A 13,512-nucleotide genomic window follows, 5' to 3' on the forward strand; every position below is an offset into this window, starting at 1 on the left:
TTCACTTTTTACTTCCATGCATTTGATAAGGAAATGGTTACCCACTCCAGTTTTCTTGCCTGGAGAATCCCAGGGACGGGGGAGTCTGGTGGGCTTCCATCTATGGGGTTGCACAGAGTCGGACACGACTGAAGCGACTTAGCAGCAGCAGCAGAGCTGAATTTCTATTGATAGAGGTCACTACACATGACCCACTACAAGTGGAAATTCACCACATTCACCCAGACTAAACTCTCATCAACTCTCTCCCCTAAATTGCATCTCCTCTTGTGTTCTTAATCTCAGTCAATGGCACCACCATCCACTCAGTCAAGCAGTCTAGAAACACCCGAATTGCTGGCAGCTCCACCTCTCCCTTTCTCCCGTTACAACAATCAAGAGCTGTGGGTTCACCTCCCACATGACTCTTGGGGTGCCTTTGGCCTCTAGAAAATGCATCTTAAGAACATGAATTCTGCTCTCAAATAGGCGAGAGCTTGGTTTCCTGGATATGAGTATGAACAGATTACTAAATCTCTCAAGCCCAGTTTCTCCAACTATGAAAGTGAGGGTTGTTATGAGAATTAAATGAGATATTGTATAGACACACTGCATACTAACTCAAACCCACTAAGTTCTCAGTAAGTAATAGTTTAGTTTGTGTCCTGATTTAGCAACTCTATAGGAAAGACATTCAAGCTTTCACTCTCTCATCTCTGGCAAGGTGTCTTACATATATTTTTCTGCTTTATTGTATTATACATACTCCTAGAAGCTGCCACAGATCCAGAACAGAACAGGGCATGGTTTACATATATAAATCTGTGCCATACATGCTCTGTGCTCTCAACACTTCTTGCCTGGACTGTGGCTAGTTTCTAAGAGGTCCCTTTCCTCCAGTCTCTCAACTTTCTGCACTACCCTTCATTATCATCTCTGGAATAATTTTCCTAACACGAGTAATGTTTTTCTCCTCAAAACTGAGTGTTCCCTCATTACCTATAGACTGAAGTCAAAATTCCATAGGACATAGCATGTTTCTGCCTCCTAACCCAAGTTACCTCATCCTCTCTGAGCCCACTGCCTGTTACTGCCTGGGACTCAGGCCTCATTCTTAGGTGCCAAGACGAACTGCTCCTCTCACCTCCAGCCTCACCCATGGCTGGCTCCCCCTGCCACCTATGGGATAAAGTCTCTAACATGTAGCACAAAGGCCTTTCCTTCATGTCTGTACGTTCCTGACCCCTTCGCCACCCTCACCACGCACTTCACATTCTTTCTCACCTCCCTGCCCACTGCTAACAGCTAACGCACATCACAGCGTGTGCTTCGTTTAATCCTCACAACCACACTATGATGGTGGTACTATCATCAGTCCCATTTCGCATATAAGGAAACTGAAGTTCACAAAGGTCAGTATCTTGCTCCAAGCCGTATAGCCAGCGAATGGCCAGCCCAGGCCTGAGTCCGAGGTCTCTGTTCTTGACCTGAACACTCTACTGCCTCCTGTGGGCAGCTCTCTCCATCTCAATGCTTCCCTTTGCCCTACAGTTCTGTCTGCCTCGGAAACTCCTCCTTATCCTTCAAAACTCAGTTTCAAAGTCACCTTTTTCAAGAAGCCTTCTGCAACTTCTCAAAGAGTTAGGAATTTTATCCTTAAGGACATTTCAATAAAAGGCTATTTCATTGTCCTAATTAGCTACCCACCATCCATCTCCCTTGGGAGGGCAGGAACCCTGTCCCAACAGCCTCTGTCATCCTGTCGCCTGGCCCAGAGAAGGTGCACAAAAGCTAAGGGATGGCCAAGAAAGTTACAGGAGGGACTTCCCTGGTAGTCCACTGGTTTAGACTCTGTGCTTTCAATGCAGGGGACACAGGTTCAACCCCTGGCTGGGGAACTAAGGTCCTACATGCCCTGTGGTGCAGCCAAAAAATTTGAAAATAAATAAATAACTTTTAAAAAGAAAGTTACCAGAGCTGATGAACAGATGAAGGGTGATCAGAAAGGAGTTCAGATCCATATAAGTGGGTGGGAATCAGAGATATGAGACCCTGAAACCAATTACTGTCTAGTCCACAGAGGCCCTGGCCCCATATCAGTATCTCCCATGTTAGTTCATTAGGTAACATTTGTTTGACGTCTACCTCCCCTACTAGACTGAAAGCATCATGGGGCCATCACTGTGATTGTTCACAGCACGTAAGGTAGATGGCCATGATTTGTTGAATGAATAAGTGAATGAATATACAATGAAGGGCTCCCTAACCAGCAGCACAAATCACTAGTCTGATGCCCACAATAGGGAGATACTGATTTTTGGTTTTTATTTTTGGTCCACTCTTGTACCTCCCCAAGAAAGCAACTGGCTGGTAGACTGGTTTTCTTGTGAAGATAAGTGGGTCAGCTCCCTGACCTTTCTTGTCCACTAGCTAGTAACATTTCTCCACCCACACGAACTGAGAGGCTTAGTGATATGAGCGGAAGCTTCAGAAGGCAAACTGCATATTCTCTGGGTCACATGATGACAAAGAACCAACTCTGACAATACTCAGGACTGGGAGAGAGCAGCTGAGGACTTGAGGAGGGCCCAAGAATGGACCATGTCCAACCATGTATCCCCGAAAGGCACATCGGGAGCCACCTGCAGACCTTCCATCCAAGGCAGAAATGACCATGATAATCTTAGTGAACTTGGTCACCACTGATGAAATATTTATGTCAGTGAAGTATACGTGTGTGCTCAGTCATGTCCAACTCTTTGCGACCCCATGGACAGTAGCCCACCAGGCTCCTCTGTCCGTGGGATTCTCCAGGCAAGAATACTGGAGTGGGTTGCCATTTCCTTCTCCAGGGGATCTTCTCGACCCAGGGATCAAATCCTCATCTCTTGCATCTCCTGCATTGGCAGATGAGTTCTTTACTACTAGTGCCACCTGGGAAGCCATTTATGTGTCAAAACAGTGTTCTAAACGTTATGTACTCAGTTTACTCGTCAGTTGTCTCAGTCCTTTGATAGATGCAGATGGTGAAGCTAGAGAGATAAAATGACTTGTCCAAGTTCACACAGCCAGCCAGGAGGGCTGGGATCTGTACTCAGCATCCTCTCCAGTCTCCAGACAGGTGGACTTCCATGACAACAGACTCATCTTGCTGAGATAGCCAGTTCTAGTTCCAGTCTGCCTGGAGGGGTTAGAGAGTTCGTCCTCAGACCAACTGAGCTGAAATCAGCCATGTCTACCAGGAGCTCCTTCTCCTGCCCTTCAGAGCCTCCCAGCACAGGAGGACCTGTTCTTCATCCCCAAGAGGACCTTCTCCATCACCCCTCTCCCACAGGACAACAGACACCAAAGCAACCCTCCCATTCTCCATTATCTGAACAACTCCAATTAAAAGCTTTCCCAATTAAAAATCCCAAAAGGGATCCAATGCCAGGGCAGCAGGGTCTGCAATATGTCTCACTAATTGGATCCCTGTGGACAACCCCTACCCTGTAACCCGCAGAAAAGACATCCCCCAGTGCACAAGGGGAGGAAGGAGGACAAAGGCTGGTTGGATGGTCCTACTCATCACCCAAGAGCTGGACCAAGACCTCCTAGAACAAGGCAACTGAAAAGGACTGGGCAGAGCCTTGCTGGCAGCTGGGGTGCAGCCTCCACTTGGCTGGGAGGTACCTGGGTATTTAGCACTGTTTAGGAGGTCTGTTAGGCTTCCCAGGTGGCTCTGTGGTGAAGAATCCGCCTGCCAGTACAGGAGACTCAGTTGGAGCCTTGGGTCAAGAAGATCCCCTGGAGGAGGGCATTGCAACCCACTCCAGTATTCTTGCCAGAATTCCACGGACAGAGGAGCCTGGTGGGCTACAGTCCATGTGGTTGTAAATCAGTCAGATACAACTTAGCCACTAAACAGCAACAACTACTGGGGTCTCTTAATGCACAGCTCTTAAGCTAATTGCTTCGGCTGGTGGCAATGCTTTATCCTAAGCTTTTCTGCACAGGGTGGAGGATGTCATGATCCCCAATTCCTTAGAAGAAGATGACGACTATCAACCAGGCTTGTGAATAAAAATTAAAAAAAAAATCTCCAGTCGTTGACAAATGTCTAAATGTGTTCCCCACATGCATATTTTTATTCTAACAAGCTAATTTGAAATATAATTTAAATAAATTCTACCAGAATGATACCATATGACTAACAGCCCCCGGCGGCAGAACTACTGGAGGGAGGCTTCATCGTACATTCAGCAGAGGTTCCCAACCTGACACTCTTCCCACACAACGCACACCCCGCTAGGAAGCCGGCTCTGGCTGCCAACACGCACCTCCAAGCCTATAAATATGACTGGAGGTGTGGGGCAGGCCACGCGTGCAATACCTAGAAGTGCAGGCAGAGAACATGCAGGGCTTGGGGACCCAAGGATCCAAACCCATGCAAATCAGCAGCTCTTGGCCCCAACTCCTCTTGAGGCTCCTTTGTGCCTAATTTATTTTCATATTAGAAAAAAAAAAAGTCTAACTCTCAAGATCCATAAGGTCAGGACCCAGCACACCTGAGAGTTCTAATATTCTGAAGAATGCTTTTTCTCTATTGTAACTCTGTTTGGGGGTGCTGTTCACTTTTGACAAAGGTGCAGGGAATTTTTCTTTTCAAAGGGAAAAGGAGATCCCATCCCCACTCCATATACCAAAAGAAGTCTTTTCCCAAAAAGTTTTAGGTGCCAATGCTGGCAGAGGTAATCTGTCACAGGATTTATCCAGATTTTTTTTTTTTAATTGCCTGACAACTGAAGCAGGGACTGTACTGACCTCCCTGACTGTGCGTTCTTGTCAATCCCCTCACCAAGGGAAGCCTCTCTGCAGGAGGGGCCTAATGCCCAGCAGACACAGGGCTTTGCAGAGGAAGATGTCTAAGGGGTGGGCATGGGTGCTTTCAGCTTGTAGGCAGCCTTCTCTTCTAGGTCTTACAGCAGAATTACTCTGCCCTAATATTTCCAAACAAGCAGAGACAGTTTGAGCAGCTGGGTCCTCGTCCACCAGCCACCCTTAGCAACCACGACGGATCCTCGGTGTTCCTACCAGGATTCACTAAGGAGCGGTGACTCATCCAAAATTACACAGTCTCCGCAAATTACCTAATGTTAATTGTGATCTTGGTCTCCTCTACCATTTCTTTCCTTCAGTAATTCATTTAAAAGATTATCAAAATGTGGCTTTTATTTTTTAATTTACACCCTGCCTTGCTCTAGAAAAGGATTTCAGCAGAGATGTATAAAATTCAGCAAAATGATAAATCAGAAGTAGGTTTGGAGTTGAATGATGGTGTATATTTATAGTAACTGTCAGGGAAAGATGTCCATTCAAGGTATTTTAAGTTGAAAAACTTAGGTTACAAAAGAGATGTGTGACATGATTCCATTTTGATAAAAATATCCAATTTTTTGATACTGCTTGCTCTACATAAACGTCTATCTAGACACTGAGACATGTATACATGGAAAAGAGTCTGCAAAGATGGACATCTGATTGCTGATGGAGGTTATCCTTGCAATGTGGGATGACAAGTAATTTTCACTTTCTTCTTTACACTGTTATTTTTTTAGTATGAACATGTAATACTTTTATAATTAGAAAAAAACAAAGCTATTTCTGTTTTTTTTTTTTCTTCTTATTCTTTTTTACTTAGTGAAAGAGTGAAGGCAAACCAAGGACAGGGTCAAAAAACTGAGTGAAGATAGTGGTAAAGGATGAGATCTCATCAATGTGATAAGTTCACCACACATCTGTCTCCTAAGTTCCTGAGAAGCCACTGCAGAAAGGAAATCTAATAATTTACACAAACCACTGAGCCCATCAGACAAAAAACAAAGCCCCTTTCTGTTCTAGGTCACCCTTCAGGGAATTGTGCACAAGCAGCAAACATGCCCTCAAGTCCATCCTAAAACCAAGTCAGGAGTTTCAGGACTGTTTCCAGTAAGCATGACAGCATTTTCCCAAAGTGAAAGTCAACCCAAAATGAGTCATTCATTCATTCGGCACATATCTACTTGTTATCTACCCCATGCCAAGCACTGTGTATTTTTCCAGCTCTGACACGAAGGGTGACACTAAGGACTGTCTAAACAATGAGGATGATCCGACATGTTAAGGGTCTCCCTAAGCATTTCTGCCTAGTGTACTGGGGAATCTTTCTTATGTTCCCCTGATAGTTCCTCTGACACCCTATGGATTACAGCATTTTGTTTAAACTCACACATATAGTTGGCACTTGTGTATGTGGCTTATGTTTTCCTTCTAAAGTATAAACTCCACAAGGGCAGCAACCAACTGGTAGGTCTGCTCATCCTGGATCCTCAACAGATTCTCCAACTGCCTTACAGACGACGAGCTTGAGACCTCAGGAAGTCAAGTTTAAAAAACCCACAAGAAGGCATTCCTGGTGGTCCAGTGGTTAAGAATCTGCCTTGCCTACCAAAGCAGATGACACAGGTTTGATCCCTGGTCTGGGAAGATCCCAAATGCCGTGAGGCAGCTAAGCCTGTGCACCATGGAGCCCGTGCTTCACAGAGAAGCCACTACAATGCAAAGCCCATGCCCGGCAACTAGACAGTAGCCCCTGCTAGCCACAACTAGAGAAAGCCCTAGAGCAGCGGCAAAGTTACCAGCCAAAGATAAATTAAAAAAATTAAAACAAAAACAAAAAAACCCACAACAGAGGAATTTCCTGGTAGTCCAGTGATTAGGATTCTGCACTTGTACTGCCATGGGCTGGGGTTCAATCCCTGGTCGGGGAAGTGAGATCCTGCAAGCCATGGTGTGTGGCCAAAACACACACACACACACACACACACACACAAGAAACCCATAACAGAACCAAGGGAAGACAAGTTTCCTCAATATATTCGAGAGCCTGTTATTTATTTTAGTCAACACAAACCTCCCCCTCCACAAAAGTCTCTAACTTGCAAGAACTATGAAATTAGGTGTGATTCAAGAGGAGTGGAAAACTAAAGGAGAAGGAATGATCATCAGAAGAAAGCAAACCAGTATAGATTACCAAGCGAAGGCCCCCGGTGTTAGATAACCAAGCGCAACGTAATCTTGGCTGAACAAAACAAATGAGTGTAAATTGAAGCCAAACAGAAATACAGTAGATGTTGTTTGTAAACACTGACAAAATCATCCCAAAGTCACAACAGCACACAAGCTGGCTTTTCTCTTAGCCTTCTGCAGGCAGGTAGAAAGACAATTTACAACCCCAATGCTCGGGTGACAGCCGACAGCCTGAAAATTAACCCAAGTCACAATAAAAGCTAAACAGTGTGCTTCAGCATTAAAAGAAAACTGTCTCCAAATGTGATTTCCTTCTCTCTTGGCCCTTGCAACTCTCAATTAAGCATGCTATATAAAAGGTAATCCAGAAATTATCACGACTTCTAGGCTGGCATCCAGGCAAGGCTGCCCACCACTTCAAGCATTGACTCAATCAAAAAATTTATTGGAAGCCTATTAGGGGCAAGACATGGTGCTAGGTGTTGGGATTCACTGGTGAAGAACGTAATACCTTATCCTCTCGGGATACTATTGGGGAAGGCAGATGATAAACAAGCACAAAGAACCCAAACAACAGCAGGTGTGGTGAACAATGGTGGGAACAAAGTGTAGCCACCTCATCAGGTGACAGGGGTGGTTAGAAAAGACCCTGAGCAGGTGATCTCGATGCCCAAATGCCAAGGATGAGAAGGAGGAAGGTTTCTGCAGAGCCGGGGCAAAAGCATTCCAGATGGAGGGAAGAACGAATTCAAAGCCCTCCCAGGCAGGGCAAGAAAAGAAAGGAGGCCAGGGTCAGCAGAAGGCAGGGAGGGAGGCCAGAGGGGCTGGGAGGAGAGGGCACAGGACAACCTCTTGTCAGCAGGCGGAGGCTTAAGGCAAAGAGGGGTATGACCTGATTGAAAAGTGGTGTGACTCATCACCTGGGCTCCTGTGTGCAGAGTGGACCGGAGACACCCCAGAGTGGATGCTGGGGGTGCCTGTGAGGAAGTTAGTCCAGGATGGAGGCGAATGGCCAGGGGTAGGGTAGGAGCTGTGATTCTAGGGAGAGGTGAATGCACCCCCAGATAATATCCCAGGAGCAGAACCCCAGGGACCCACTGACAGCCTGTATATCAGGGGTGAGAAAGAGAAGAATCAAGGATGACTCTTACAAGTGGGTGGACGGTGGGGCCAAGGACTGGGGATGGAAGAGACAGAGGGAAGGAGAGGTTTGGGGAGCTCTGTGCATGAACAATAGCAGGAAGCCCTGGGAAAGGGCTGTACTTCCCTGGTGGTCCAGTGGTTAACACTCCAAGCTCCCAATGCAGGGGGCCTGGGTTCAACCCCTAGTCAGGAAACTAGATCCCTGATCTAGTGCCACAACTAAAAATCCTACATGCTGCAACGACAATGGAGGATCACAAGAGCTGTAACTAAGACCTGGCACAGCCAAATAAATAAAATAAACATTAAAAAAAAAGAAAGAAATATAAATATGGGAGTTGCCAGCATATAGATAGTACTGAAAGCCATGGAGGGATGGGATAACATCACCAAGGAAGAGAGTGTGGACAGCAAAAAGGAACCAGGACCAGGACCTAAGCAACCCCATCACTCTGAGGTCAGACAGAGGAGCAACCAGCAGGGAGACTGAAGAGGAGTCATCAGGACCGGAAGGGAAACCCAAGAGAGTGTGGAGGGGAGGGGGAGGGAGTGGCCACAGGGGAGGAACACTACTGAGGAGGGGAGGAAGACAAGGACAGAGGTCTGACAACATGCAGCTCATCAGTGGCCCGGCAGTTCAGAAGCCAGACTACAAACTATGAAGGGCTGACAAATGGCAGGCAGAGGAGATGAATGGAGTCGGTGGTTTCGGGCTTCTCTTTTGAGATGTTCTCAGGTAAAGGGGAGCAAAGAAGTGGAACAGAAGAAGGACAGGGATGTATCAGGTTGGCCAAGAATTTTGTTCAGGTTTTTCCATGAGATGGTATAGAAAAACCCAAATGCACTTTTTGGCCAACCCAATAAAATGAGAGACGCTAAGCTGTGCTATCTAACATGGTGGCTCCACTAGCCACGTGTGGCTATTCAAACTTAAAAAATTTAGGTCTCAGTCACCCTAGCCACATTTCAAGTGCCCCACAGCCACAGGTAGCTGGTGACCACCGTACAGGACCATGCAGATAAGAATGTTTCCATCAGTATGGAAAGTTCCATGGGACAGCACTGGACCAAAGCATGTTTGTACAGATAGGAAAGACCCTAGAGACAGATGGAGGGGAGAAAACAAGAAATGTTCCCTGACAAGGTGAAAGGGGATGTGATGGCTGGTCGTCCAGGAGGGGAGAGCCTCTGGCAGGACAACAGGTAGGAAGGAAAACACGGGGGTGGCCACACACGGGACTGTAGGCGTGAGGGTGGGGAGTGTTGGTGAGGCACTTCTTGGACTGTGGCTGTCTTTTGTCAATGAAAAGGGAAGCAAGATGTGTGTGGCGGGAGAAGAGGGAGATCTGAGGAAGGAAGAAAGTAGGAAACAACTTCCTTGGGGAGTGAAAACACAACTTTCCTGGAGAAACAGACACACAATGCACAATACTTCTCAGAAGCGAAGTGGGAAATAGCAGTGAACTTCTGAATGAGGAAAAGCATCTTAAGTGGGGGAGAGAGAAACTCAGGCTTGATTCCTCTCCCCCACCTTTTAAATTTTGGTCATGTCTACACAGTAGAGCTGTGACAAAGCTGTAAAATCACAGCAAGCTTTTCTACTGGCTGCCCTTTCTTAGTTCATCCCCCTCCATCCTACTCAACTCTCGGAAAGGATGACATTGGTTCTATTTTTGGTGAAAATGGCTCCCTCCTCTGTGTGAATAGCTTACCCAGCCCTTAGCTCCATCTCAATTTACAGCCATGGTTTGTATGTTCACATAAATTATAGAAGAGGTGGATATATTAAAAATGGCAGAAGTAGGTAGGAGTTACCAACCAACCCTTACCTACGAGAAGTGAGTAACAGACATTTATCAGATGATGTTAAAATTACATGAAAGACATATTCAGTATTTAAACAAAATCCCCAAGCTACTCCTCCGGCTTCTCTACAAACAAAAATTATTTTCTGACATTTTCTTTAAGCTTTTATGAGTAAACATTTTCATTTCCACAGAACCATTTGATCTCAACCACGGAGCTTCAATATTTGTTTTTGATCCCACCAGTGTGTTGGGTTGGTTTTGTGTTGGCTGGGAGTGGGGGCGGGGGGCAGGGGGTGTACAGAGAGAGTTAAAATTACCAGGTTCCTTTTATCTTCCATCTTGAGACCTACATTTGCCAACTCCTTCTTTCTATACATTTTTTTTTAAGTATGAAATATGAGAACCTCAAAGGTTCCCACTGCACAAAGAGCAGCCATTTCATAGCCAACCAAGAGGTCACTGGAAATGTTACAGGAAAACAGCTTCCCAGCCAGGGTGCCTCTGGTAAAAACCACTCACAGCTTCCTCCGTGTGAAATCTGGATCAGCACCAGTGTCTTCAGCAAATCTCCAGGCTCCTCTCTGCACCCCGCCCCCCGCCCCCAACCTGCTCACGTCGGTCTGGAGTTCTCACACTTCTCTTCTCAAAATTCATTTCAGCTTCCCTCTGGTTCCTCCAAACACTTTACAGACCCTAGAGGTAAAAATTCACTGGGTAAAATGACTCCACAAACTGGTAAGGACTAAGGCACAATGAAGCCACGGGGGGGAGCCCGGTCAGACCACCAGGAGGCCCCTTCCCCTTTCTGCTGCTCACCAATCCTGCCCAGGAAAGCAAGCTCTCTAGACCTACCACCCCGCAGAAGTCTTTAGGTCTTGAGGAATGTGTGAAGGGCGCTCAGTTCAGCAGCAGGGGACACAGAGATTCAGGAACTCCCCTTCAGGTACACACCACCCACCCACCCCAAGCCCACTGTCAGGCTGCGCTGGCAGTCTGCCCCTGCGCTCAGGGGTCATTCTACAAACACTCATCCGCTGCCTGCTCAACCTGGGAGAAGTCACCCAACCACTTCAGGCCTCTGCTGCCTTATCTGTAAAATGGGAATAAAAACCACTCCCAGAACCTGCACAGCACATCATCAATATGTGCTTACATCGGGTGAGCAGATGCACGGAGTTAATTGTGTTATTAACGCAGCGGCTCCCTGACTCACAGCGCCTACTGCTCAGAGAGACGCCAAGGAGAAATCAACCCTGCTTTTTAAATTACTTTATATACTCGGATGCATTAGTCACTTCGACACAGTGCTTCAACTTCTCTCCTGAGCATCTACTCAGTTGTTCAAAGATTGAAGCCTTACCTACACATCCTCCGTCATATCAAAGCATAAAGTCCACTATTCCTATGCGGGGGGTTATTGTTATCTGGCGTGTTCCCTTTCCAGGAAAACTTCGATTTCCATTTTGTACGTAATAAATCCCAACTGTGGAGACAGACAAACTGCTTCTTAGACTCCCAAACACAGGCCCTGGAGTTGATCGCGCCTGGAGCGAAGGGACCGCAGCGGAATGGCCGAAGCAGGGAGGCCGGCCAGTGTGCTTGTCCCCGCCCGGTGCCCCCGCGCCCGGGCTGCCTTAGAGGGCGAAGGCCACGCGCGCTGCGCGGAAAGTCCGCGCCCAGGCCGGGGTGCCCCTGCCCGGTGTCCGCGCTCCGGGGCGGAGAGCGCGGGGTCGGGCGGCCCCAGGCTCTCCGGAGCTGGCTGCGCGCTGGCTCCAGGCTCCCGGTGTTGGGAGTAGAGGCCGGTTCGCCCAGGGGGGCTTCGAGCCTAGGGACGCGAGCCGGGGCACCGCAGCCCCTCGGGGTGCCACGCGGGGCGCGCGCGGCGCGGGCTCACTCACCCCATCTCCGGCGCTGCTCCGGCGGCCGCTCCGACGGGGCCTCTCGCGTTCGCTCTCCGCCGGCTCTGCAGCCGCTCCCCGCGCAGCACATGCGGCGGCCCCTGCGCGCCCGGCTCAGCCCCGGCGCCGCTCCATTCCGCGGGGCTGCGCGGCTGCCACTACCGCCGCCGCCGCCACCAGGCGCGGGCGGGCTGGAGGGCGGGGGCTGGGCCGCCGGGGGCTGGGCGGTCGCGCTCGGGCGGCGCCCGCCCCGCCCCGCTCCCCCCGCCCGGCTCCTTACGTAACCTTGTGGCCCCCGGGACTCGGCGCCCAGCCAAGGGGTGGGGGGCACAGCGGGGTGTGCGGTGTCCCCGGGCGCCGCCCCGCGGTCGCCACCCGCCTCCCGGGCTCCCCACCCCTTTCCCTTGGAGACCCGGCACTGGCACTCTCCCGCCCCGTGCCCACCGAGGGGCTTGGCGCAGTGCCAGAGCAAGCATTCAGCCTGTGGGACTGAGAGGACTTGGGCGACCCTTCGTTTGCAGTTGCAGGAACGAGGCCCCAGGAGAGGAAGTGACTTGCCCAAGGACATACATTCAGCTTTGAGCCCAAAGTCTTCAGAATCTGCGATAGGCACGGCCGTGTGCCGCCCTGAAGCCCCCTTTCATCTTGCGGGTCCACTCCAGGGGTTTGGCTCAGGGCACCCCCACCATGAAATTCCGGATCCTACACCCGCCGCAGGTGTTCTGGGCTCTTCTGTGGGCAAAGATGGGTTGGGGTCTCCCGATTACAGCATAATGGCTTTTCAGGAGGCTTAATCAACTTGGCTTGCTGCTGCTGCTAAGTCGCTTCAGTCGTGTCCGACTCTATGCGACCCCATAGACAGCAGCCCACCAGGCTCCCCAGGTCCCTGGGATTCTCCAAGCAAGAACACTGGAGTGGGTTGCCATTTCCTTCTCCAATGCATGAAACTGAAAAGTGAAAGTGAAGTCGCTCAGTCGTGTCCGAATCTTAGCGACCCCATGGACTGCAGCCCGCCAGACTCCTCTGTCCATGGGATTTTCCAGGCAAGAGTACTGGAGTGGGGTGCTTAGAGCAAAGGAAATTGAGATCGTACGGGTGGAGCTTCAAGAAGAGCGATCGCTGAGTCCTCTGTCTACGTCAGGTCCTGATCCCCTACTAAAGGCCCACCGGACTAACCTAACCTTCATCTCCACTCTGGGCCCTTCACAGGATCATTTTCTCCTGAGAACATGCTGCCCACCTGAGCCTGGTCAGTATTTCTTTACTCAGGACAGTAAACAAAAGTCGAGGGACAAGCATATGAAGCAGGGCCACCACCCAAAGCCTACCCTCCTGTTTCCTGGAACCACAGCTTTACCTGGGAACCCTCAAGGTCTCCTCCTGGGACTGGTGACCCGCTATGAGTAATTGTCTCAGTTACAGACCTGATCCTATCTCCTTCACACCATCCTTAGGATGAAGACAAGATACTGAATGTGCTCAAAGGCCTGGCCTCAGGGTGCCTCCATCTCCCTCTCCTTGCATTCTGTCCCCTTGCTTCCTGTGCAGCAGCCAACTGGCCATCCTCCCTTCAGCCCCTGCTGTTCTTAGTCTGAGAAGATACTTTCCTCTCTTGTCTCTGACACCCCAACCCCTTT

The 13,512-nt window shown here is 49.1% G+C and overlaps 1 protein-coding gene across 2 annotated transcripts in view; it reads right to left on the minus strand.

Moving 5' to 3' along the window:
• Positions 1 to 12,068, minus strand: part of HOMER2 (homer scaffold protein 2) — a 90,728-nt gene extending 78,660 nt beyond the window's left edge. Inside the window, exon 1 of one of the 2 annotated variants that reach the window (XM_027520970.1) lies at positions 11,876 to 12,068. In XM_027520970.1, coding sequence (XP_027376771.1) covers positions 11,876 to 11,880 — 5 coding nt within the window. In that variant the 5' untranslated portion in view covers positions 11,881 to 12,068. Of the gene's footprint in view, positions 1 to 11,337; positions 11,361 to 11,875 lie in introns of those variants that run through there. The other variant, XM_027520969.1, reaches the window with a different exon arrangement.
• Between the last annotated feature and the right edge of the window lie 1,444 nt (positions 12,069 to 13,512).

This window comes from Bos indicus x Bos taurus, chromosome 21 (genome assembly GCF_003369695.1).
Source record: "Bos indicus x Bos taurus breed Angus x Brahman F1 hybrid chromosome 21, Bos_hybrid_MaternalHap_v2.0, whole genome shotgun sequence".
Classification (NCBI taxonomy): Eukaryota; Metazoa; Chordata; class Mammalia; order Artiodactyla; family Bovidae; genus Bos; species Bos indicus x Bos taurus.